This window comes from Balaenoptera musculus, chromosome 15, assembly GCF_009873245.2.
Source record: "Balaenoptera musculus isolate JJ_BM4_2016_0621 chromosome 15, mBalMus1.pri.v3, whole genome shotgun sequence".
Classification (NCBI taxonomy): Eukaryota; Metazoa; Chordata; class Mammalia; order Artiodactyla; family Balaenopteridae; genus Balaenoptera; species Balaenoptera musculus.
In genome coordinates this window covers 51,773,321-51,797,212 of record NC_045799.1, presented here as the reverse complement: position 1 = coordinate 51,797,212, position 23,892 = coordinate 51,773,321, and the positions used below count along the sequence as shown (strand labels likewise).

At 60.6% G+C, this 23,892-nt stretch overlaps 6 protein-coding genes across 24 annotated transcripts; 3 read left to right on the top strand and 3 right to left on the bottom strand.

The window, feature by feature from the left end:
- Positions 1-2,027: 2,027 nt before the first annotated feature.
- BICDL2 (BICD family like cargo adaptor 2) lies at positions 2,028-9,728 on the top strand. 9 transcript variants are annotated; one of them, XM_036824162.1, is made up of 11 exons: positions 2,028-2,128; positions 3,283-3,388; positions 3,525-3,820; positions 6,108-6,323; positions 6,456-6,572; positions 6,670-6,816; positions 7,702-7,899; positions 8,016-8,165; positions 8,627-8,757; positions 9,010-9,130; positions 9,231-9,728. In XM_036824162.1, exons 2-11 carry the CDS (start codon positions 3,340-3,342, stop codon positions 9,390-9,392), a joined length of 1,587 nt encoding a protein of 528 aa, XP_036680057.1. In that variant the 5' UTR covers positions 2,028-2,128; positions 3,283-3,339; the 3' UTR covers positions 9,393-9,728. The 9 variants fall into 9 exon arrangements, with proteins under 9 accessions (XP_036680057.1, XP_036680052.1, XP_036680056.1 ...); XM_036824157.1 differs by having other exon boundaries at positions 3,507-3,820; XM_036824161.1 differs by having other exon boundaries at positions 3,507-3,820; positions 6,676-6,816; positions 9,231-9,712.
- A 28-nt stretch (positions 9,729-9,756) lies between these two features.
- THOC6 (THO complex 6) lies at positions 9,757-13,160 on the bottom strand. 8 transcript variants are annotated; one of them, XM_036825412.1, is made up of 13 exons: positions 12,823-13,143; positions 11,736-11,851; positions 11,571-11,635; positions 11,377-11,480; positions 11,257-11,294; positions 11,125-11,173; positions 10,932-11,003; positions 10,729-10,831; positions 10,594-10,643; positions 10,445-10,507; positions 10,234-10,344; positions 10,014-10,148; positions 9,757-9,934 (listed from the first exon to the last, which is right to left on the bottom strand). In XM_036825412.1, exons 1-13 carry the CDS (start codon positions 12,859-12,861, stop codon positions 9,854-9,856), a joined length of 1,026 nt encoding a protein of 341 aa, XP_036681307.1. In that variant the 5' UTR covers positions 12,862-13,143; the 3' UTR covers positions 9,757-9,853. The 8 variants fall into 8 exon arrangements, with proteins under 8 accessions (XP_036681307.1, XP_036681303.1, XP_036681305.1 ...); XM_036825408.1 differs by having other exon boundaries at positions 9,766-10,148; positions 12,823-12,861; positions 12,959-13,038; XM_036825410.1 differs by having other exon boundaries at positions 9,766-10,148; positions 13,109-13,160.
- Positions 12,955-14,601, top strand: HCFC1R1 (host cell factor C1 regulator 1). 3 transcript variants are annotated; one of them, XM_036825419.1, is made up of 4 exons: positions 13,151-13,368; positions 13,680-13,736; positions 13,850-13,978; positions 14,222-14,590. In XM_036825419.1, exons 1-4 carry the CDS (start codon positions 13,274-13,276, stop codon positions 14,355-14,357), a joined length of 417 nt encoding a protein of 138 aa, XP_036681314.1. In that variant the 5' UTR covers positions 13,151-13,273; the 3' UTR covers positions 14,358-14,590. The 3 variants fall into 3 exon arrangements, with proteins under 3 accessions (XP_036681315.1, XP_036681314.1, XP_036681313.1); XM_036825420.1 differs by lacking the exon at positions 13,680-13,736 and having other exon boundaries at positions 12,955-13,368; positions 14,222-14,601; XM_036825418.1 differs by lacking the exon at positions 13,680-13,736 and having other exon boundaries at positions 13,787-13,978.
- A 231-nt stretch (positions 14,602-14,832) lies between these two features.
- TNFRSF12A (TNF receptor superfamily member 12A) lies at positions 14,833-16,901 on the bottom strand. The gene is made up of 4 exons (XM_036825421.1): positions 16,746-16,901; positions 15,889-15,993; positions 15,532-15,666; positions 14,833-15,446 (listed from the first exon to the last, which is right to left on the bottom strand). Exons 1-4 carry the CDS (start codon positions 16,837-16,839, stop codon positions 15,391-15,393), a joined length of 390 nt encoding a protein of 129 aa, XP_036681316.1. The 5' UTR covers positions 16,840-16,901; the 3' UTR covers positions 14,833-15,390.
- A 75-nt stretch (positions 16,902-16,976) lies between these two features.
- Positions 16,977-20,648, top strand: CLDN6 (claudin 6). 2 transcript variants are annotated; one of them, XM_036825416.1, is made up of 3 exons: positions 16,977-17,171; positions 17,280-17,607; positions 19,338-20,648. In XM_036825416.1, exon 3 carries the CDS (start codon positions 19,364-19,366, stop codon positions 20,027-20,029), a length of 666 nt encoding a protein of 221 aa, XP_036681311.1. In that variant the 5' UTR covers positions 16,977-17,171; positions 17,280-17,607; positions 19,338-19,363; the 3' UTR covers positions 20,030-20,648. The 2 variants fall into 2 exon arrangements, with proteins under 2 accessions (XP_036681311.1, XP_036681312.1); XM_036825417.1 differs by having other exon boundaries at positions 17,024-17,093.
- Positions 20,649-21,366: 718 nt separating this feature from the next.
- On the bottom strand, positions 21,367-22,020 carry CLDN9 (claudin 9). The gene has a single exon (XM_036826566.1). It carries the CDS (start codon positions 22,018-22,020, stop codon positions 21,367-21,369), a length of 654 nt encoding a protein of 217 aa, XP_036682461.1.
- Between the last annotated feature and the right edge of the window lie 1,872 nt (positions 22,021-23,892).

Below are 23,892 nucleotides of genomic sequence, written 5' to 3'. Positions count from 1 at the left end.
ACCTGTGATCAGCAGGGAGGCTGGGAGAGGGGAGCTGGGGAACAGGGGAGGGGCTGGAGGCCAGGACTCAGGTCCAGCAGGGAGGCTGGAGGCCAGATTCAAATGTCCAAAGAATGACTGGGGCTGGGAGCCAGGCAAGCTGGGATGAGAGGTCGGCCATGCAGCCACAGACAAATCACTTTGCCTCCCTGAGCTGGTAACCTGTCTGTGAATGGTAATGACTTAATAGGGTTGCTGTGAGGATGAAATGCATTGTAATACATGTGGTGAGTCATTTCTTAGGGCTCTGTTGAGGATCACGAGCACAGCCTAAGCGCTGGTACTTCACCCTCATTGAATTCTCAGAACTCCATAAGCTAGGAACTGTGATCGCCTCCATTTTACAGATGGGGAAACTTGAGGGCTGCAGAGGCCAGTCAGCTGAATGGCACAGGTACACACAGCTGACATGTGGCCAAACTGGGATTTGGACTGAAGCCATGTGATGCCAGCACCCGAGAGCCAAGCTCTTTTGCTGTTTGTTTTATTGGTGCCTTTCTGGTTTATAGGTCTACACCTCCTCCAACCTACTGGGTGGACTGTGAACCTCCTTTGGGAGTAGGGCCTTGAGCACTTCATCTGCAGGTGAGCTCACCCCCTGCCTGGCAGGAGAGGGGCTCAGGGAAGGCTTGTCGAGTGTGGGTTCCTTTTACCTGGGGCCCCGGGTGGTCCTGGTATTTGGAGGGAGTCAGGTGGCAGCACCGAGGCAAGGCTAGGGTGTCTCCAGCCCTCCGAAGTCTGCCAGGCTGTCCCACAGGTGCTGTGGGAGAATGTAGTGGCCTTGCCAGGCAAGGCAGCCCACAGACCCCTTTGCAATGTAATTGGTACCCCTGCTCTGTGCTGGCAAGAAACCTTGTCCCATCCCCGGATGCAGTAGTCCCGGCCCCCGAACCACCCCTCCAAGGAATCCTTGCATCCATTTCCCCACAAGTCAGGAGTCCCAGCTCCCATCGTCCTCCTGTTTTTCTAAGACTCAGCCAGATAGGACTCCAGTCCTCCAAGACTCAGAAGCCCTGACCCCCCCAGCCAGAGGGGCAGGGGACCCAGCTGGTACTGGCAAAAGCTGATTATGGACATTTCTGCCCATCTCCACATTCAAGGATGTCACATCAGTAGCTTGAAATCAGCTTTGGAGGGAGTACTTACAGCACAGAAATTTGCAAAAGCAACAAATCGGGGCGTTCTTTTTCCCCAGAGAGTCTGTTGTTAAAGTGTTACCAGCATACCATTGCTCCCAGCCCTCCATCTGTCCCTACTCACCAGGCCAGCAACCCCTTTTACAGGGACCCAGGGAGCCCTGGAAGTCTGAGGGGACTCCTGACAAGCCACCAGGCCACGGCAGGGGCATCCCCCGCATGCCCAGGCTGCACTGGGCTGGACCCCAGAACCCAGGCCTGGATCCTCCCAGTCTCCATACCCAGGCCTCTGCCTCTGACTCTGTGTAGCCTGGGAACCGAGAGCCTCAAGTTGGGAGGCGCACAGGCTAAGGTGTGGTTACGGGCAAGTCACTTTAGCTGTCACCTACAGCACGGGAATCAGCATAAGAGCACACACCCTGAAGTCACACTTGTGCTGCTCACATTCAAGTTCTGTCCATGTGACCCCAAGCAAGTTAGATTCTCCCTGGCCCTCAGTTTCCTCATCTGTAAAATGAGGATAATAGTAGTTCCTGCTTCATTAGGATGTCATGAAAGTAAACAAGTTATCCCCATATAAGAGGATATTATTACTTAGCATATTACTTAGCATTAATACATGTTAGATTTGTTGTTATTGTTAATAATTTCCTATCCCACAAGGGCAGTTGTGAGAGGAAAGGAGCTGACATATATGCTCAGGGGTCTGCACACAGCAGGTGCTCAGTTAATGGGCCCTGTCGTTTTCCGATGGCAGCAAGATGGGTCACTGGCTCTGACCTGGGTGGAGGCGACTTTCTTTAGGCCCCACCTGGCCATTCCGGCCACCAGGGGGCGACCCAGCTTTGCCCGTGGCACCGCCCCCTCACCTGTGCGGGCAGCTCACCTGGCGCCGCCTCCGGAAGAGGGGACTGGGGACCACGGGTACCTCGGAGAGAGCCCGGCGTCGTCGGGTGAGAGCCTAAGGGGCGCCGAGGACAGGGGACCTTCGAGCTTCGGGCGGACCGGGCCGGGGAGAGGGCTAGTGGGGGATGGGGCGGGGCAGGGGCGGCCAGGCCGGACTCCCGGGGCCGGGAAACGGGGGACGCGGGCAGGAAGGAAGGCAGGAAGGCGGTGGCTGGGCTTCCGACGCTTAGGGTTGGGGGTCGAGGCGCTGGGGACCCTGACGCCTGGGCTGAGGTGCTAATAACTGGTAGCTCGGTGCTGGGAGGGGTGAGGAGGAGGGATATCCCTGAGTCCCAGAGCGGTGTTTGGCCTGCAGAGGCCACGTCAGGGAGACCCCCAGTCTGGCCGGGGGGCATTTGGGCTGGGACTGCAGCTGATGCCTGGGTCCTGAGAGTAGGCCTGGGGTCGGACACCTGGCGAGGGGAGGAGGGGAAGGGACAGATGTGTGCCTGCGCGTAGGGGGTGGGGGAACCTCAGGAGTGCTGGAGAGGGGTAATATGCCAGGAAAGCCCCGTGTGTTCCCTCCCTCCTGCGCCCTGGAGCCCCTGAACTGCGGGCCCTGGCGGCCCTAGGGGAGTGCCACCAGGCTCCCATCCCCAAAGCCAGGCGGGAAGTAAACAGAAACCTGGAGTGGCTGGGCGGGCGGCAGTGCTGGCACAACCTGTTACCTCGCCGGCCCGCCCGCCCGCTCGCTCGCTCAGGGCCTGGAAACTGGGGGACTGGGGCCAGCAATCCAGAAGGGGTGGGCTGAGGGTTCGGGCACCTAAGTTCAGAAGGATGGGGACCTGAAAAAATAGGAAAACAAGGGCCAGGAGGGCTGGGGGGCTGGTAACTTGGGCCTGGGCTTCTGGAAGGGGAGGGTGCTGGATTTCTGGGGGCTAAGGGCTCAGGACATGTAAGTTCCCAAGGCCCTGTATTCTTGGGAGAAGAGGCTGGACTCATCGCAGAGTCCTGAGTCCCAAGAACCTGGGCTCTGGTAAGAGTTTCCCAGCTGGTAAGAGGCTGGGAGCCAGAACAGCTGGGTCCTGGGAAGAGGGGAGTGGGGACTGTCGCTGGGGTGGCGTGTGGTCCTGGAGCACTGGGAGAAGGTTTCCTGGGAGCAGAAAACATCTGCCAGAGGCAGAAGGCTGGACAGCTCTTTTCCTGCTTCTCCCTGCCTCAGTTTACCCTGGGGACATTAACGGAGCTGGACAGCCAAGACACAGATCATTAACCCTTCATGGCCCAGGGAGGCCCTGGCTGCAGGACCGAGAGGGCCAGTAAGGCAGGTGAAGAACTGCAGGAGAGCCACGTCTTGGCCAGTGGGGGTGGGGGCGGGGGTGGGGCGGGGCAGTGAACCCCTTTGGGCTGTGGTGTAGAGTGTCATGCAGCTACCTCTCCCCACAGACCTTCCTGTCCCCACAGACACTGCAGGCACCATGAGCTCCCCAGAAGGGCCCAGCTTCCCATCCGGGCTGCTCTCCGGGGGCACCTCCCCCAGCGGCAATGAGGGCTTCTTCCCCTTCATGCTGGAGCAGCGGGACTCATTCCTGGGAGGGGGCCCAAGGCCTGAGGAGCCCGAGGACCTGGCCCTGCAGCTGCAGCAGAAGGAGAAAGACCTGTTGTTGGCCGCAGAGCTTGGCAAGATGCTTCTGGAGCGCAATGAGGAGCTGCAGCGGCGGCTGGAGATGCTGAGTGCCCAGCACTCTGAGCATGAGGAAGTGAGCTGACAGCAGAGGGCAGGGCTGGGGGGATGGAGGACAGGGGAGGGACCAGGCAGGGGGTCAGGGAGAGGAAAGCCAGGCAGGGGGATGCCTCTGGAACAGCAGTTCAGGTCTGGGACCAGCCTCCCTGGCAGTGTTGCCCAGTGGTTAAGAACATGGGCTCTGAGGGCAAGACAGGACCTGGGTTCAGATCCCTGCCTGGCTGTGTGACCTTGGGGAAGCTGCTGGACCTCTCTGAATCTTGGGTCTGTCTCCTCAGCAGTATTGCATGATCCCAGCCAACAGATCCTGGGCTCTCTCCCTGCCTGGCTCTGGGCTAAGCACTTTCCATGCATCATCTCGGTCAATTCTCACCCGGCTCTGGGAGATATGAACAGTTCCCTCTGCCCAGGCTGTGGTCAGCCACACTCTCACCCTGGGGGTCACATCTGGTCCCCTAAACACCCTGGACACCACTGACTCCTGTATCCATGTCGTCGGCCCCACACCCTCCCCATCTGGCCACCTAATGGGCATTTCAACATAAGTGGCACTGGATTCCATGACCCCATCCCCTGCTGTCCCCACCCCAGCTTCCTGCTGCAGGACCAGAGCCTGCACATCTCTGTGACCTCTCCCTCCCACACTGGCAGGCCCTGTTGATTCTTCTTCGAAACTAGATTATGAGTCTACCCACTTCTCATCGTCTCTCCAAGCTGGCCGCAGCCCCATCATCTGCCCCAGACACTGCAGCTGCCTCCTCACTGGTCCCCAGCTTCCACTCTTGCCCCCTGAGCCCCTTCTCCATGGGGAAGCCAGAGGGATCCTCAAAAATTGCAAATCAGATCATTTCAGTCCTTGCCCAGAATCTCTCAGTGGCTCCCCCTCACATTTAGAATGAAACCAAAACTCCTCCCCATGTGACCTCCTTGACGTCAGTCATCTCAGTCAGTCATCTCAGCCACACAGTCCCTCCTCAGAGGGGGGCTTTTTTCAGTTCCCTGAGCAACCCACGCTTATTGCCTCAGGGCCTTTGCACTTGCTGCCCCTTGCTGTAGCCCTCTTCCTTCTTGCCCTGCAGGAGGCAACAGACATCACTTCCTCCTGAGAGCCCCCACCCCACACAACTCCTCTTCATCACTTCCCAGGGTTTCTTTAGAGCTCTTAATGTCCCCCCTCTGAAACTACCTGGTTCAAGCATGTGTCCATTTGCCTCTGGACTCTAAGCTGCTTCAGGCACGGAACTTGGTGGTCTCACTTACTGCTGACAAAGACTCCAAAACGGGGTGAGCTCAGGAAATATTGGATGGATGGATGGATGGATGGATGAATGGATGGGACTTGGAGATATTAGGGAACTTGCCTGACCACAAAGCAGCAGCAGAGCAGGACACCGGCCAGGACAATCGGACCCCAAACCTGTGGGCTCCATCCTAGAGCTGTGTTGCCCCCACAGTATTTGGTTAAGGGCTTGGCTGCCTGGGTTAGAATCCCGGCTCCACTAACTACTGTGTGTCCTTGGGCAAGGCTTTTAACCTCTCTGAGGCCCAGTTTCCTCATTTGTAAAATGAGGATGTTAAGGAGTCTAAGTCTCATGGAGTAAATAAAATAATATAGGTAAAGTGCTAGCACAGGCCCTGGCAGGAATGCCTGCTAATTATTGTAGCAGCTGTGGTTAGCTTCACCTTCCTGCGTGGAGAGTCTATGACGGGGAGCGGGGAGACGCTGGCCCCCTGACTTGCCTGCCTCCACAAGCTGGGCATCTGGGTGTGCCAGGAGCATCCCACTGCTGGTTAGACAGGTTTGGGGAGGGCAGGCAGAGGCCTGGGGCCAGGGTGTGGCTGACCAGGGTTAATTAGAGGGAGCTGGCCAGGAGGAGCTGGGGGAGAGGGACCAAGCAGAGGCTGGGCAGAGGCCGAACCTCCAGAGCCCCTGGAACGCAGGTGTGTGAGGCCATGGGCCGAGGCTTCAATTCTGCCAGACTCAGGTGCCAGAAACGGTGCCTACGCCCTCGGGTCCAAAAGCCCTGGTGGCAGCCAGAGGTGAGTGGGCATCAGGGAGCCCCGCCCAACTCTGGCCCAGGGTCAGCCCCTCCTGGAAGCTTCTCTCTATTGCTCCCCCTCCTCCTCTACTGTCTGAGGCTGTGTCTTGCCCTCCGCCCACTTCCTCCCCAGCTCTCTCATGTTTCTGGTTTTCAGGCCTGTCTCAGACCCCCCTTGGACTCTCTTTGGGTCTCTGTCTGTCTCCCTGCGTCCCCTCCAGTCTCACCTCTCCCTGTCTCTACCCTCTGTCCCGGCCCCCACAGCAGCTGCAGCAGGAGAACTATGAGCTCCGCCGAGGCCTGGCAGCCCGGGGAGCTGAGTGGGAGGCCAGGATTGTGGAGCTGGAGGGGGACGTGGAGGCCCTTCGGGCCCAGCTTGGGGAGCAGCGTTCCGAGCAGCAGGATAGCGGACGGGAGCGGGCGCGCACCCTCAGTGAACTCAGTGAACAGAACCTCCGGCTCAGCCAGCAGCTGGCCCAGGTGGGACGGCCCTGACCCCGGGTCCCTGGGCAAGGAGGGGCAGACACCTGGGTCCTGGTGGGAGTGGGTGCACTGGGCTTGGTGTTGCGGCTTGGGCCAGCTGAGGGCTCCACTGCTTCCCCCCACCTTCAGGCCTCCCAGACTGAGCAGGAGCTTCAGAGAGAATTGGATGGCCTTCGGGGGCAGTGCCAGGCTCAGGCCTTGGCTGGGGCAGAGTTGAGGACACGGCTGGAGTGTCTGCAGGGGGAGGTGAGTGCCAGCTGGGTCTATTGAGCCTGGAAGGCTGGCTGGGGGCTGTCTGCACCTGGCCTAGCTCTTCCACTCCAGCTCTGAGGCCTTTCCCCAGAATCAGATGCTCCAGACTCGCCGACAGGACCTGGAGGCCCAGATTCGAGGTCTGTGTGAGGAGGTGGAGAAGGGCCAGGGCAGGCTACAGGCAACCCATGAGGAGCTGCTGCTGCTACGGCGGGAGAGGCGGGAGCACAGTCTGGAGGTGACTAGCAGGGTTGGGGTGGGCGGGTGCATCTAGCTGGGGCCTTGGCCACTGCCTCAGGGCTTCCTGGGAGAAGACACCAGAGCTGGGTCACTGGGAGCCCTAACACCTGGGCCAGAAGAGCACAGGCATTAGCACAAGGGCAAGTGGGAGCCATAAGCTACTGAGCAGGGGCAGTACTCTTAGAATGCATCAGAGACTGGCATCTGGGCGGCCAGGGATGGGGCTGAGGCCAGAACTCAGGGCAGAGATGATAGGGACCTGGACCAGGTCTGGGCTGTGAAAATGGAGGAAAGGAAATGAAAAGAGGCAGTATGGCTTGATGTTTGAGATCTCAGGAGTTTGCACTTTGGGGTCAAATTACCTGGGTTCTTATTTCAGTGTCCCTTCCTACTATTGCGAACACCAGCCTCAGTTTCCCCATCTGTGAGATGGGATGGTAATGGTACATGGCTGTGGTAAGGGTGTGAGACACTCAGCACATTGCCCAGCTTACAAGAAAGGATCAGTCAATGCTGGATGATAGCATTAGTGAGAGAGTTAGAAGGTAGACCGGTATGGTCGGGGGAGGGGGTAGGGCTTTTCGAGGTGACCTGGTGGGGTGGGACTGGAGGGAGGGTGATGGGAGACTTTGAAGCCGGGGCGCCCATCGGCGCCCTGCTTTATAGGGGAGGAAATTGGTGTCTGCCGAGGGGAACTGCGCGGCCCAAGGCAGCCCAGCGATCCGGGAGTGGGAGCCAACTTCAGCGCTGGGCTGCGTGGACGCGCGGGGCTGCCTGACTCTCTGCGGCGCGCCGGCGCCCCCTGTGGGCCGGCCGCGGGATGCCGGTGGCGGGAGCACCTGGCTGACCGCCCTTGTTTCGCTCTGTGGTGGGTCGGTCGCAGCTGGAACTCGCGCGCTCCGAGGCGGGGGAGGCACTGAGTGCGCTGCGGAGGCTGCAGCGGCGGGTCTCGGAGCTGGAGGAGGAGTCGCGCCTCCAGGACGCCAACATCTCGGGAGCCTCGCTGCAGTTAGAGCTTGCCCATAGCCTCGACAGCGACAAGGACCAAGACCAGAACGCGGACAGACGCGGAGATGCTCTGGTGAGCTCTCGGCCCACCAGCCCCCACACGTACCATCCAGGAGGGCTGCAGACTCCGCCCCTCCTTTTTTTCCCACGAGGTTCGACACTGCACTGACTAGCTTCTTTGGTGAACAGGCCACTCTGTCCCCGGAGACCCAAGAGGCATCCAGCCACCAGCCTTCGCCCCAGGAGCAGAGCTTGGAGCCTCCCAGGAAGCGAGCATCCCTGAGCCCAGCGGAGATACTGGAAGAGAAGGAGGCGGAAGTGGTCCGGTTGCAGGATGAGGTGGGGGAAGCATAGTACTGGACGCAAAGCCCTTCTCAATGTCAGTTTCTCTTTCCCATCTACATCTCGGAGCCTCTGCCCACGAATTCCCCTCTACCTGGATAGCCCTTCATCCCAAAAAACTTGCAATCACGTTTGAAGAGCCAGCCTGTATGTCACCTCCTCCAGGAAGAGTTCCTGGACTACACTGCCTCTTTAGTCCCACCTCCCAATGCTTCTCCATGCATCCTTCCTGCAGGCTTATACCACCCATCTAGCCCCGACCAACCCCACCCCTCTAGGTGCTCAGAAGATTCATCTCCAGCACAGGACCACAGCTGTCTGGGTTGTTTGTGGAGCACGCGGGGATGGGGGTGGGGGAGGGGGCGGGAGGGAGGCGAGCTGGAGTCCAGGCTGCCTAGAAGAGCAAGAGCTGGGACACTCGGGCCTACCTGCCTTTCTGCACCTTACCCTGTCCGCAGATGGCGCTGCAGGGGGAAGAGCTACGGTCCCTGCGGGAGGAGCTGCAAAGGCAGAAGGAACTGCGGGCGCATGAGGATCCCGAGGAGGTCTTAAGCGGCGCCCTCTCGGATCGGGACGAGGCCGTGAACAAGTGAGCATCTGCCACCATCCACCACCGCCCCAGGGGGGGGCTACAGGCCCCCAAGACACTCTGGCCTTTCTGGGTTTCGGATTCCCTCACGCGAGTGCTATAATTGTCCCCACTCCGCCGCAAGGGCCCTCTAACCTCCCTGGTTTCGGTATTAGCGGCCTCACTCCCGCCTGGGTCCAGGAGCCCCCAACCACCCCTGTTCGCTGAGGCCCCAGCGCCCTCGGACCTGCTCTCTGCCCCTCTCCCTTGCAGGTCCCTGGAACTGTCCCTGGAGCTCAGCCGCGTTTCTCTGGAGCGGGACTCCCTCTCCCGGGAGCTGCTTCGCACCATCCGCCAGAAGGTGGCGCTGACGCAAGAGCTGGAGGCCTGGCAGGTGAGGGGCGGGGCCGGCGGGGCCGACAGGGCGGGGCGGGGCCGGCAGGGGCGGGGCCGAACGCTGACCCGACCCGCCGGCCCGGCCGCCCTGCCCGCAGGACGACATGCAGGTGGTCATCGGACAGCAGCTGCTATCACAACGCCAGAAAGAGCTGAGTGTGGCTGGATCCGCCCCGAGCCGCGCCCCGCCGCGCTTCTCGCTGCGCCTGGGCCCTGGGCCCGCCGGCGGCTTCTTCAGCAACCTCTTCCGAAGGACCTGAGCGCCCGGTCAAGGGGGCCACCTTTGCCCTCTTTGGCTCACTTTCCTCTTCTGGCCAACGGAGCGACGGGCCCCGACTGTCTGCCAAAGGCGGCTGGTGCCCTCTCCACCCCGAGAGGCTGGGCAAGGGCTCACCGGGAGCAGGGGCCAGCTTTGGGGGCCAGGGACCCCAGGTGGGTGGCAGGGGCAGGTGTGGCAGAGCTGTTTTTCAAATCTATATAGGTCTATCTTTTCCAGGGACTAGGCCCCCTGGCCCCCAGCATACTCCAGGACAGGGGTGAGGGTAGGTATTTATGTATTAAGATCAGACAGAGTAATATATAAATCATTGCACCGACTTGGCCTCCATTCTTGGGAAAAAAGCACATGAAAAAAAAAAGCCCAAAATTTTATTAGTATAAAAAAAAGAAAAAAACAAACCACTCTAAACCCCTGAGATGGAGGTGGGGGTGTTGCTGGAGGTCAGAAGGACAGGGAGAAAGCTCGGTAGCCCAGATTGGTAAAGACATCCACCCTGCAGCTGTTGCCTGCGGCTGTCAGGACCTAGAGGCAAGAGGGTAGTGACTGACCTGTCCACACACCCTGGCCTCCCAGGATCCCCACTGCCCCTTGCTGAACCCACCTTGCACTCAGGGGCTGCTGGCTGCTGGTTGAGGCTGAGGCTTAGCAGCCCTGGGGAGGAGCCAGGCACCTGGGCCTTGAGCTCCCCGCTCAGCTGCCACTGATTGACACAGCGACCCTGTCCAGCTGATAGAATCTGTGGAAGACAAGGAGGGGTCTCAGGGTTCAGGGCTGCAGGGGGAGCGGGACAGGGCTGGCAGAAGCAAGACAGAGGGCCTCACCAGGTCCTGGTAGAAGGTAACGTGTTTCTGTGGTGCCCGCATGGGGAAGATGGTGGTGGGTGTGGAGGATCGAAGGTGCCAGAGGGTTAGTGCTGGGCCACCTCCACAGACCTGGGCAGAAAGGTGGGGGTCCCCAGCCGCCGTGAACCACAGGCCCTCAGCTGGACAGGGCCCGGAGCTGCCACCCCATCCTGCACTCTGCCCGGCTCACCATCCAGTCGGAGTCAGTTGCCAAACATCCAATCCAGCGCCCATTGTGGGGCCTCGAGCACTCCTGGGAGGGAGGAGAATAGAGGAGGAGGTGAAGACACAGGAGATGCCCAGGAAGGAAGAAGGACAGAGCATGGGGTGCGCCCTCACCTCGTGCTTGTAGACCTCAATCGTCTGGACCTCCTTGGCCGTGCGGAGGTCTGTAGGGGAAGAACCATAAAAGGTACCCTCCTTGCCCCAGCCTCCCTTACCACCATCTTTCTCTCCAATCAGACATTCCCTTACCCCAAAGCCGCACGGCCCCATCCTCGCCACCTGACAGCACCTCGGGGCTCCGTTCCCGCAGTGCCAGGCAGTGGATATAGTCCGTGTGGCCCCAGAGGGCCCGCTGCAGGGAGAAGGGCAGTGTCAGGACAAGATCCAGGAAGGATGCTGCTGCCCCGCTCCCCCACCCCACCCCTGCCACTCCAGTTCCACAGCCCTCTCACCGTGAAGGTCCCCGTCTCAAGGTCCATCGTATGCAGCTGACAGTCTCCCCCTGCCAGGATGAGGGAATTCTCCTGCAGAAGAAGGCAGGATGGGGTCAGAAGAGAATGTCAAGTCAGAACAGGGAGAGAGGAAGGATTAAAATTTGGGCCCAAAACAGGGCAGGGCAGAGCCCTGATTAAAAAGGGCTCAAACCTTGGGGACGAGAAGCAAAGCATTGATCTCAGGTACTTCCAGACTGGTCCTGGGGGAGGGAAAGCAGAGTCAGCTCTTGTGAGGCAGTACCTTCACCCCCACATGCCCTCTGCCCACATGGGCCTGGCTCACCTGTATGGGGGCTGACGACGCCACAGCTCCTTACAGCCCTTCATGGAGGAAAACACTGGGTGACCTCAAAGGCTCTCTCTGGGTCTGGGCACCTCACCCTTCCCCCAGCTCCACACTCACCTTCTTAAGGATCTCTGCCCAAAGCCAGGCCTTCACCTCCCCATCCCCAGCACTGAGCAGATGTCGATCAGTGGAGACCATGCTGTAGACGGGTCCATCGTGGGCTAAATGGAAGTACAGAACCTGAGTGACCCCGTCCTGCTCCTCTCGTCCACCCGGGGGTTCCCTAAGCTGGCCTCAATGACTGCACCCACCTTGGAAGGTCACCATGGGCTTCTTACTTTCCTCTTTGGCCTCAGAGCTCAAAGCAGCAGACAAGCTGAAAAGAGAGGGGCCTGAGAGTCAGAAGCAGGGGGCATTAGCCCCAGGAGGACCAAGTGCCAGAGCTAATGGATGGTGGGGAGCAGGGGCAAGGGTACCTAAAGATGGCTATCTGCCCGTAATTGTTGCCAGCTGCCAGGAACTTCCCACAGGGTGAGACATTCTGGGAGAAAATGATCATGTGCAGCCGCTGCAGGGCCTGAAATACTTCCATCTGTGGAGAGAGGCTGGATGAAGGCTGTCTGGGGCGTCTGGGACCCCTGATCCACACACTCCTTCCTGATTCCTCTGCTGCAGTCCGGCCTCCCACCGCACTGACTTCTCAGTTCTCCTTTTTATAGCCCACCAAGAAGGCACCTGTCCATATAGTCCCAGGGGTGGCTCGAAGAAGGAGGTGAGAAAGGGGAGAGTTGAGGCTTGATGCCTAGTGGAACTTCTGACCAAGGACTCAGCCTCTCCTTCAGGTTTCCTCAACTGTCAAAAGGAGCTCACGGGAAAAAAAAAAAAAAAAAGGAGCTCACGGGAGATTTTGTCACGATTGGATGAACTACTGTATATAAAAAGCTTCGGGCTTCCCTGGTGGCGCAGTGGTTGAGAATCTGCCTGCTAATGCAGGGGACACGGGTTCGAGCCCTGGTCTGGGAGGATCCCACATGCCGCGGAGCAGCTGGGCCCGTGAGCCACAACTACTGAGCCTGTGCGTCTGGAGCCTGTGCCCCGCAACGGGAGGGGCCGCGATGGTGAGAGGCCCGCGCACCGCGATGAAGAGCGGTCCCCGCACCGCGATGAAGAGTGGCCCCCGCTTGCCGCAACTAGAGAAGGCCCTCGCACGAACCGAGGACCCAGCACAGCCAAAAATAAATAAATAAATAAAAATAAAAGTAGCTATAAAATTAAAAAAAAAAATGTGTATTTAAAAAGCTTCGCACAGGACTGCCTCAGAGAAACCGCTTAAAGAGTGGCTCTATTACTCCAATACAGAAAAACGTACTGACTCCTAATCCTGATTTTCATGTTAGGCCCCTGAGGTGTTTCTGGGTTATTCTCCCTCCCTCGGGTCAGAATCCGAGTCCCACCAACAGCCCACGCAAAACAGGTCTCGAGGGCACGACTCCTTGCCGGCCCCTTCGGAGCCGGGCATGGACTACAAACCCCAGAAGGCACCGCGCATCGCGCCCCCCTCACCTGACCCAGAGGCACCGCTTGCGGCATGGCTCGCTCCATCTCGAGAAATAAAAGTCCCAGAGTGCTCCGCGCGCGACGAAGCCTCACGAGACCGGAAGTGCTGGCGAGCGCCTCCTTTTTGCGGCGCGTCACCTACCCAACACCGCTGGCCGGCCCGGCGTGAAGGCGGCCGCCGCGTAACCCGAGTCCCAGGAGCGGAGGTGACCACCGAGAAGGTCCCAACACTAAGTGGCGCCCTCCTCAACGCCACTACGCCACGTCCCCTCCCCTACCCCGCTAAACCGACCCGCCTTCCAGTCGCGTGCCGTCCGCCTTCCGCGCCTGCGTGGAACCTGGCCGCGCGCGCGCGCGCGCGCGCCTAAAGCCACGCCCCACGCGTTGGCCACGCCCTCGGAGGCTCCGCCCCTGTCGCCCGGATCCCACCCCTCTGCTCGCAGGACCCCGAACCCCAATGATCCTGCAGCAACCCCTGGAGCGAGGCCCCCAGGGTCGGGCCCAGCGCGACCCGCGGGCCGTCTCAGGGGCGTCCCGAGGCCTGGACGCGAGGTGTGTGTGGGGGCCCTAGGGGGGGCCTGGCCCAGGGGCCCAGGAGCTTTGGCTGGGCCCTCAGGGCTGGTCTGCAGGATGACACGCGGTGGGGTTTATCGGCAGGGCTTGGGCATGAGCTAAGACAGGGTTGCAGACTGGGGACAGACTCCGAGGCAGGTTTCTGGATGGTCTGGGAGAGGGGGTGACTTAGGCATCAGCTGAGACAGGGTTGGGCTGGGGGCTCCTGGCTGACGCTGCAGGCTTAGTTGGGCAGATCCTGGGGATGGGTACAAGAGGGTGGGGTGCTCCTGGCTCTCTTTTCTTCCCAGCTCCCCTCTCCGAGGAGCTGTGCCCATGAGCACCAAGCGTCGCCTGGAGGAGGAGCAGTGAGTTTGGGGGTAGGGAGGGACTCCCAACAAGCCCTCTGTCACCTCAGGTCTCCATCAGACTACCTCTCCTCTGAATATCCCAGCCTGCCTGCCTCCCCGTCTCTCCCCAGGGAGCCCCTGTGCAAGCAGTTCCTGTCTGAGGAGAACATGGTCACCCACTTCTCTCGACTCAGCCTGCACAATGACCACCCTTACTGCAGCCCCCCCATGGCTTTCCCCCCAGCTCTGCCCCCACTCAGGTAGGCACCATCCACAATCCACTAGCTGGGCCTTCTGGAGGATCATACCCAATCCTCAGAGCCAATCTCCAGGCTCTGCCTCATCTTGCTATTTTTAGCTTCTAGCCAACCTCTGTTGTTTCCCTACTTGGCTCCTTGGAAGGTGCCAGCAGTCCAGGAGCCCTTGGGGACCTGTACCAGGTGGGGTGTGGCTCTGCCAGGCCAGCCTCAGCCCTGTGCCGTGACTGTCATTTCCTCTTCCAGAAGCCCTTGCTCTGAGCTGCTTCTCTGGCGCTACCCTGGGAACCTGATCCCTGAGGCGCTCCGGTTGCTGAGGCTGGGGGACACCCCCACCCCCCACTACCCTGCAACCCCAGCTGGGGACATAATGGAGCTCTGAGTGCTGGGGGGCAGTGCCCCTGCCCACCTTCCTTCTTCCCCACAACAGGGGAGGCCAGCACTCCCACAAAGGGACCAGCTGCCCTGCTTTTCCTCCAGACCAGGCCTCTGGGCACCAGGACCTTCCCCCAACAGAGGACACTGAGCCCCACGGAGCCCTGGGGTGGGAGGGGCAGGAGCATGGGAAGGGAGCCGTGCCCTCCCCAGAGAACTGAATAAAGATTGCTGAGCAAATGAAGGCTTCAGTGTGGAACCCAGGGCCTTTGGGAAAGGGAGGGCAGGGCAGGGGTGCTGGATGCTGGGGTTTCTCCTCAAGATCTTCCCTGGAAAACGGTCAGGGCACGGCCAGGTCCTGGCAGGCTGGGCTCAGGCATTGAGAATGTGTGAGTCAGAGCCTCACCCCCACCCCCGCGGCTGACTCACTCCTCCCTCCAGCTCTGGGAAGTCAGGCTGGGATCATGCCACTCTCCAAACCATTTAAAGTTAAAGATTCTTTTATTAATAAATTCTCTCCCCCTCCAAACTTTCTTCCCAAAATAAATATCTCCCCCATTTTGGGGGTTGGAGGGGCAGTGTCTTAGGGCCAGCCCTGCTAGAGGGCCAGCCCCCTAGTGTTAGGAACAGGTCCCTAGCCCCCCAGGCTGAGACCCCGTGGTGGAATTTCAGTACATCTGAGTGGGTGGGTCCTGATGTTGTGTCTGTCCCTCAGGTCAGCCTGGCCCCCAGGCCATAGTGGGGGTGGGGGGACCCTTGTGCAAATGCTGTGGTTCCTTAGTGTCAGCTGTCTGGCATGAGCCAGCCACGGTCTCCTTTTCTATTCTGGAGCCAGAGTCAGGGCAGTCAGACACCTTGGAAGGCCCTTCTGAAGCCTGGACCCAGGCCTCAGAGAGGTGATTCACTGTCCCCCATCCCTCCACACCCCTGTGGTTGGAGCAGCCTGGCTCTGGCTGTGTCTGGGAGGCTGGGGCTGGCTCCAGAATGAATGAATGAATGATGAGTGGGCACAGCCTCCTGCTGGCAGGGGGCGCTCACTGTCACTGGATCAGCGCCACGCCAGGACAGCCCTCCCCGCCGGTCTCCTCGATGGGGGCTGCAAGATAAGAAGAGGGGCATCAGGAGCGGGGGAGATGTTGAGGAATGATGGGGGGCCGTCGGGCGGGCGGGGGCACACTTACTGGTAAACTTTTCTCTCCTGCGGCACCGTCTCCAGACCAGGAATCCGGAAAGCAGCCCCAAAACGAGGGCCAGGCTCAGGGCACCCCCCAGGATGGGCCACAGCAGCCTGAAGGAGGCTGGAGGGGCCGCAGCGCCTGGGGGCGGGACTCCAAGTCAGACCTCGCCCCTCTAGGGACCAGCCCCGCCCCCTAGATCGGAGCCTTAAGCCTTTCCTCCACCGTGGTCCCTACCTCAGTCAGAGCCCCTTCCTCACTCCAGCCTCTCCCGATTAATTCCACAGATCTGCTCCCCTCTCCACCCAGCAACCCTCTCCCCCAGTCTGGGGTCCGCTTGCCTCTGGCCCCGCCCCCACTCACAGCCCAGGCAGAAGTCGCTGTGTGGTCGCGTGGGGCACGATGCGCAGTCCATGCACTTGTCTAGGTCCGCGCTCCAGGAGCTGCCGCGAGAGCAGGGGGTGGTGCCTGGGGAGGGGGCCGCGAGTCAGAGGCGGGGGGCGGGGTACGGCTATTTTGGGGGCTGAGGTCAGGGTCGGCCGGCTCGAATAACGTGAGTCACCGGCGCCCTCCCTCCACATTCCTCACAGGTGACCGCACGGCCCGACCGGGACACGGCAGCGCGGGGGAGAGGGGGGCGTAGTGCGGGACGCTGGGGGGAGGGGGTCAGGTCCCCATAACAGCCCCCCCGCCGCCGCCGGCGGGTGACTCATTCCTGGGCACCGGGCCCGACCCCGGTCCCTCCCCCCGCATAGCTGGGCACTGAAGTCACCGGATGGAAGGGGGCACCCCACATGGTATGGGGGGCACAGACCTCCGTGCCTCTCAACACCCCCCCCAACTCTTCGGTCAAGGGGGGTGGGCAGACCCGGTATTGATCAGGCTGGGGGCGTGCCACCTTACCGGACGGGACATCCCTCCCTCAAACTTTTTTTCTCTCTCCACTTCCGAGTCCAGACTCAGGACCGAAGCCTCCCCCGCCCCCCAAGTTGGACAGGCGGGAAACTGAGGCCCGGACTACGGATGAAGCTGGGAGCGAGATGGGACCTCTCCTGGCCAGGGAGCGCGGTGTCTGGAGACCACCTGACCCCGGATCCCCATGTCCGCCTAGTCCCCCCAGTTCTGCCCCCTCCTCTAGGCCCCCAATGACGGCTCCCCGATCCCGGACCTGGGATTCCCCCATCTCCCACGCCCTCCCGCCCAGCCCGGGCCGGGCATACCTGGCACTCGCTCCCCGGCCGCGGCGCGCAGCAGCGCCAGCCCGAGCCCCAGCACGAGGAGCCGCGGCAGCGGGCGTAGCGGGCCGGGAGACATGGTGCTCGTCGGGCGGCGGCTGCAGTCTGCGCTGGCCACCCGCGTACCGGCGCAGACAGCAGCGGCCCCGCCCCCGCCTTCCGGGGCGGATCCCTAGCCTCTGCCCGCCCCGCGATCCACCCCTAGACGCCGGGTCCCGCCCGGACCTCTAAGTTCAGTCATTCGCTCAACAAACGCTGTCTCTGTGTGGGAGCGGCCAGAACGCCAAAGGGATGCAGATCTGGCCCTGCCTTCTCGGTGCGGAAGCCCAGGAGGTGCGTGTTGGGCGAGAGGGCAGATCTGACACGAAACAATCCAGCACAGAGAAAGCTGCTTTCTTAAGGGCCCCGAGGGTATGATAATAACAATACAACAAAAATAATAATACTGTGCCCTTTAATTTCTACCTTAGGACATAGTTACATAGTAAAATGTGGGCTTGTTGTCTCCATTTTTCATAGTAAAATGAGGCTCGGGAAGGTTAGGTGAGTTCTGGAGTCGAGCCCCAAGCTCTGTTCGGCCCCATACCCTACGCCTTGACCCACTGCCTGCCGGACTTCAGCCAGCTGATGCCCTGCACCCGGGCCAGATGGGGGAGCAGCGGCTCCAGGCTCGAGCGCCCCCCACTGACGAGGTTGGGATTCGCGCGTCCGCCGCGGTCTGGACTGGGGTCTCTGCCCCTCCCCTGGGCGGTGGTCCGGTGACGTCATTGCCTCTTTAAGACCCCCGCCTCCGCCCCCGTCCCAGCACTCCGCCTGCTACTCCGAATCTTAGTGGACTCCTTCGCAGGTGAGCCTGGGGGAAGTGTGCGTGTCGTGGGGGAGGGGGTAGGTGCCTCGAAGATGGGGGGGCAGGGGGAGTGGCGGAGTTGGGTTGGGGTGCGCGTGAAGAACCTGAACTGATTGGGCGGCAGTCACCCAGGGCCAGGAGCCCCTTGGCGGGGGGCTGCACCAAAGCCCTAATGGGGTCCTTTGGCATATGGGTTAAACGCCCCTCCCCCCAGCCCGGGGACAAAGGCACCGAAACCCAGGCGCCCCTCCCCCACCTGCGCTTCCCTCTGGGGCGGGGCTCCCCTCCCCCTCACCTGCGGGAGCGGACCCTGCAGCTAGAGCCGCCATTAGAACCCTCCAGGGTGCACGGCTTCCAGGCGGAGGGGCTGAGGACACCCTCCTTCGGGCCAGACTCAGAAGGGAAATAGGGATCGAGAGCGGGAGGGGACGCCCTCGAATGAGCCGAACCTGTAGTGCGTGGAAAGGGAAGGGGTCGAGAGCAGGGACACACTTGTAAGGGAGAGGTGCCGGGTGCCTAGTCTGGCATGGCCCCGGCCCTAACCCGGCCAGAGTCCTGGAGGGCTGACACTGGGCTTGGGATTAGCGCTGTACGGCCCGCCGCGTCCTATCTCCCCCCAGGTCATGAGTTCGGTCCGGGTTATGGGTGAGTGCAAATGAGTGGAGAGTCTGCCCTCTGGCCACCCTGGTGGGGCCGGTGCTAAGTTTAGGTCCGAGCCGTGCGCGGGAACTTTGGGCAATGGAGAGCCACAACGGGACCCTGAACAGAAGGGATCCCCGCGGCGACCTCCAACACGAAGTGGGATGTGAGGGGGCCAGGGCTGCCCCAGAGGAGATGTTTCACTGGACAGACCCCAAGGGTGGTAACTTCTTTTAGGGAAGTTGTGTCCTGAGAGGATGGCATTTGGGGCAAGAATACACAAAAAAATGTCACCAACCTTGGGGGTCTGCTCTGTGGCCCCCCTAGGGGAGGGCAGAAGGGCAGGAACCAGGGAGGCAGCCGGTGGCCTTGGGAAAGGAAGTGCTTTGGGGTGGGAGGGCTGTTTTTGTTTTTGTTTCCCTCCATCTCTCCTGCCCATCCAGGGTCTGACTGGGTGGGGTTGGTTTGAGCCAGGCAGTGGCAGGCAAGGCCAGGGCTGACTGGCCACCATGTACACAAGATCTTAAGATCAAACTGGCAACCGCCTGTTTGGGGTACAGAACCAAGATGGGGTGAAGGGTTTGGACATTTATGTTGGGTGCTGGGAGGAAACTTGGATCTCTATTCTTGGTGTTAAAACTAAGTTTTAAGCCTGAAACTCACGGCTAGAGCAAACCTACCACCCATTAACCCTGTGGAAACCACCAAAAAACTGCATTCTGTTGTTTCATCCCTTTTGCCCCTTTGTACCCAAAGTAGCTGAAGCCATGGGCAAGCATGTGCATAGGCTTTATATTTCATTTGCACTCAAAACAACTAGGACTGGGTTGCTTACTTTTTCACTCTTATAAACCAGTGCCTGTCTGGGGAAAAAAAAATACTAAAGCATTAAATGCTCATTTTGCCCATGAGAAAATGAGGCTCAGGGAGCATGCCTTGCCCATGTTACAGGGCACGGTGTCCTGATTCCCAGGGTTCATACTCTTGGTGTCCTGTGTGGTGGCCATGGCATGTGGCATGGGGGTTAGCATTCATTGGGAACCAGGGGCTGGGCCAACTGATCTTAACGTTACTCTGCTTCTGTCCCACAGTGCAGCTCCTCAACCTCAACCTCGCCATGGCCTCCACTGGTCTGCAGATCCTGGGGATCGTCCTGACGCTGCTTGGCTGGGTGAATGCCCTGGTGTCCTGCGCCCTGCCCCTGTGGAAGGTGACTGCCTTCATCGGCAACAGCATTGTGGTGGCCCAGGTGGTGTGGGAGGGGCTATGGATGTCCTGCGTGGTGCAGAGCACCGGCCAGATGCAGTGCAAGGTGTACGACTCGCTGCTGGCACTGCCCCAGGACCTGCAGGCTGCCCGAGCCCTCTGTGTCATCACTCTCCTAGTGGTCCTGCTCGGCCTGCTGGTCTACCTCGCAGGGGCCAAGTGCACCACCTGTGTGGAGGACAAGGACTCCAAGGCCCGTCTGGTGCTCATCTCTGGGATCATCTTTGTCATCTCAGGAGTCCTGACCCTGATCCCCGTGTGCTGGACGGCCCACACCATCATCCAGGACTTCTACAACCCCCTGGTGGCCGAGGCCCAAAAGCGGGAGCTGGGAGCCTCCCTCTACCTGGGCTGGGCAGCTTCTGGCCTTTTGTTGCTGGGTGGGGGGCTACTGTGCTGCACCTGCCCCTCTGGGGGGTCCCGGGGCTCCAGCCATTATATGGCCCGATACTCGGCATCAGCCCCGCATACTGCCTCTCGGGGTCCCTCTGAGTACCCCACTAAGAATTACGTGTAACTTGGGAAGGGGAGCAGGGGCTCCCTTGATAGTGGAGCCTAACCCTCTGACCTGGAGCCATGGCAATGGTGATCCATGACAGCTTTGGTGTTGTTTTTGCTTTTTATTGGGGGGGGGGCGGTGGTTAATCCATTTGATAACCCACCTGGGCTCTGCTACTGGCGTTCCTCACCTTTGAATGATGGAGCCAAAGAGGTGATGCTTCAGAGTTTCTGGATCTTTCTCCACCCTAGACACCCCCATCTTAGAGACCAACCTGGAGCTTTGGGCCCCATGTGAAGGGTGCTTGCTGTCCAGGTGCTTTCATCCTGTCCTCGAGAGTTCCTGCTGATGTTGTGGGTAGGGCCTCCCTAGGCCTGCAGGGACAAGCCTTCCCTTGCTGGTCAGGCCTCTGGAACCCCCAGGGGCTTTTGAGCCACATGTAGCCTCTAGAGGAGCAGGTGATAAGTCACCAAAGACCCACCCACCTCCGAGTCTTCTGACCTCTGGCTCCTCCATCCTGAGTCATGTCCCCCCTCTGCTGACCCCTGACCCTCCCATCCCCAGCCCCTGTGCACTTCTGCCATGTCCTGCCCACACTCACCAATTTTTACTAAATAAAGCACGTTTTGTTTGGTTACTTGCCTGTGGTGTTGCTGGGGGTCTGCTGAGTGCCAGCCTGGCAGGAGGAGGTGGGCACAGGTCACTCACCTCCCATGTTGCCCCCGTGCCTTGCGTGGCCTGAGTGAGGTTACCCACTGGGCAGGACCTGGAGCAGGCCTTGGCCTGACAAACCCAGGAGAGGCCATCAGGTCTTCCCAGCCCAACCACAGATCAAAGGAGCTGAGTTACAAATGGTCTATTTATTCCCTACTCAAAGGTGGGGGTGAGGGGGGAGATGATGGGCAGGGCCTCTGGGCCTGGAGGAGAGTGGCTGCTCCCAGAAGACCTGTCCTGAGCCTCTGGATGCTGGTAGTGGCCAGGTCGGAAGGGACCAACTCCAGGCCAGGGAGGGCATAAGGAGCTACTGCCCTTTGGGTGAGGCCCAGGTTCTGGGGGCAGGGGAGGGCTCAGAGGAAGAGGAGGGCCAGCCTGAAGAAGAAGAGAGCAGAAGAGAGAAAATTGGGGGAAGCAGGGGCAGGCCAGGGCACCCTGCCTGGATGGAGGTGGGGACCCCACTGAGGAGGGTCTAGACTCAGTCAGGCCCACTGAGACTAGCCCTGCAGCCGGGCTGGGCTCCAGCATCTGGAAAGTGGGTTTCACCTGGGGGAGGGATTGACAGTAGAAGGCAAGGGTTAGGGCAGGGCATCCAGCACAAGGTCAAGGTTCTAAGCAGCAAGCTTCCATGGACATACACCTCACACGTAGTCTCTCTTGTCCAGCCCAGATGCACCCGAGCGGGAGGGGATAGAGTAGCCCAACCTCGGTCCCCGGGGCCGGTCGATCTGGGGCGGGGGGCATGTGCAGCAGAGGAGGCCCCCGCCCAACATAAGCAGGGCAGACGCCGCCCAGCCCAGGTAGAGAGAGGCTCCCAGCTCCCGCTTGAGGGCCTCAGCCACCAGGGGGTTGTAGAAGTCCTGGATGATGGCGTGGGCGGTCCAGCACACAGGGATGAGCACCAGGATGCCTGAGAGGAGGAGGATGACCCCTGCGGTGAGCACAATGCGAGCCTTGGCGCCTTCATCCTCCACGCAGGTGGTACACTGTGCACCCGTGATGGCCACCAGCAGGCCAAGCAGGGCCAGCAAGAGGGCGATAACGCAGAGGGCTCGGGCAGCCTGCAGGTCCTGGGGCAGCGCCAGCAGCGAGTCGTACACCTTGCACTGCATCTGGCCGGTGCTCTGCACCACGCAGGACATCCACAGCCCCTCCCACACCACCTGGGCCACCACAATGCTGTTGCCGATGAAGGCGGTCACCTTCCACAGGGGCAGGGCGCAGGACACCAGGGTCCCCAGCCAGCCCAGCACAGCCAGGGTCATGCCCAGGAGTTCAAGACCAGTCGAAGCCATCTGTCCCCTCAGTTAGGTCTTCCCAACTCTAGGAGGCCTGGTTGATTTGCAGGAGTGGGTCCGATGCTGCGGAGCGTAAGTCAGCGTCCTCTGACCAAGACAGTCCTCACATCTGTGAGCCTCTGGCAAGGCACCTCCTCGCTCCGTGCCCCTCACAGATGTGTCTCTGAACCTCCACAAACACAAATCAACCTCAAGTCCTGCTCAGCTGAGCAGCTGGTGTCCCTTCGAGGGGCCCGTCGCCCCTCAGATGCCCAGCGGCTGCTCCTGCCACCCTGCAGTCAGGTCCCACCGCCGCCTGTCTGACCCAGCTTGCACGGACCCTCCCGACCCACCTTCAGGCTGAAGAGAGACGTGTCCCCAGAGTTGGTGCAGGTTCACGCTGAGCGGCTCACCTGGCGGTGCCACCTGGGGACTCTGCCGGCTCCCGGTTGCAGGCGGGGGTTTTAAGGCCAAGTCAGGGGAGGAGCAGAGAGGCCGAGACTGGGGAAGCCAGAGTGATGGGAGGAGGCGGGGCTGGGGGTGGGATGCGGGCCTCAGGGTCAGTGCGGGGGTGGGTCATGACCAGGATGGAACAGGGGAAGAAAGAACATCCATGCCATGGGAACCCATGGACAAAGGAATGGGGAGACTGAGGACCGGCTGTGGAGGAAGGAATGGGGGGCAATAAAGGAACTGGCTCAGGACAGAAGTGGGAGGGCATCTTGAGGAGCCTCCTGTCCCCCACCCCCCACTGCCTCTGCTCTCCCCCACCCCGTGACGCAAACGCACCAGCTTCCCCAGTATCACACACCCCGCCCCTGTCCACCTGCCCGCCAACCGGGGACTCTCTGGAATCCGATCTGTCTCCCGTCTCAGCCCAGTGGCGCTGGCGGCTCCCGAGGGAGGGGCCCCGCCCGCACTGTTCCCCAGCAACAGGTGCCTGGCGCTCAGCTCAGGTGGCATCACCCAGGCAATGGCCTAGAAAACCACCGCCCCCCCACTTCTGTATCAGCTCAGGTGCGCCATCCCCACCCCTGCTGTTGAAACTGGGGGCTGAGCTGAGGGTGTCTGGGGGCCGGGGACAAAGAGCCCATTGTGCAGGTGGGGGAGGGGGAAGGGGGAGAGTAGCAGGGGCACGAGCCCTCCGTGGGGGTGCAGCCCCAGCACCCAACTCTGCTCCTCGGGGAGTGGGACACCACAGAGGAGGGCATCCCTGAGCCCTGCCCCCCAGTCCTCAGGAAAGACACCCCTCCTGAAGACCCCCTCAGAGCCTGTGACTCCCCTCGTGGGGGCAGCCTGGAAGTCACACAGACCATGGCTCAAATCCTGCCCCCCACCCGGGGCCAGTTCATGGAAGGTCAAGGTCCTTAGCTTCCTTGGGTCAAAGATCCCTTTGAGAAGCACACAAACAGGAGCCCCTCATTTTGGGTGGGCCATGAGCTCCTTCAAGCCCCTCCCTGGGTACTAAGAACTGAGGATTATTGTGTGAAAAGGGAGTTGGGGGCTGATGAAAATTCCACTCTCCAGGGTGGTGGGGAGGACCCCCGGGGGAGAGCCTCTCCACCCGCCCTCCTGAGGAAGCTGGAGCTCACCTGGCCTGTGGGGGCAGGGGTGGGAGGCCCCCCAATGCACACCTGGTCACTGCACCACTCTACGACCCTGAGGGAGGGGTGGGGTGCTAGGTGCCTCCTCACCTGCTCAGTGGGGCTTCATTTATAAAGGATTCTAATTTCAAGTGGCTGCATTGCTTCTGGGAATGGGTTTTAGCAATTTTTTGGAAGAGAGGTTTATATCTTCATCAGATTTGCAAAGGGGTGGGTGCCCCAGAAAAGCACAAGAACCCCTCCCCCTAAAATGGAGCAACTGAGGCCAGTACCAGCCAGTGGGTCT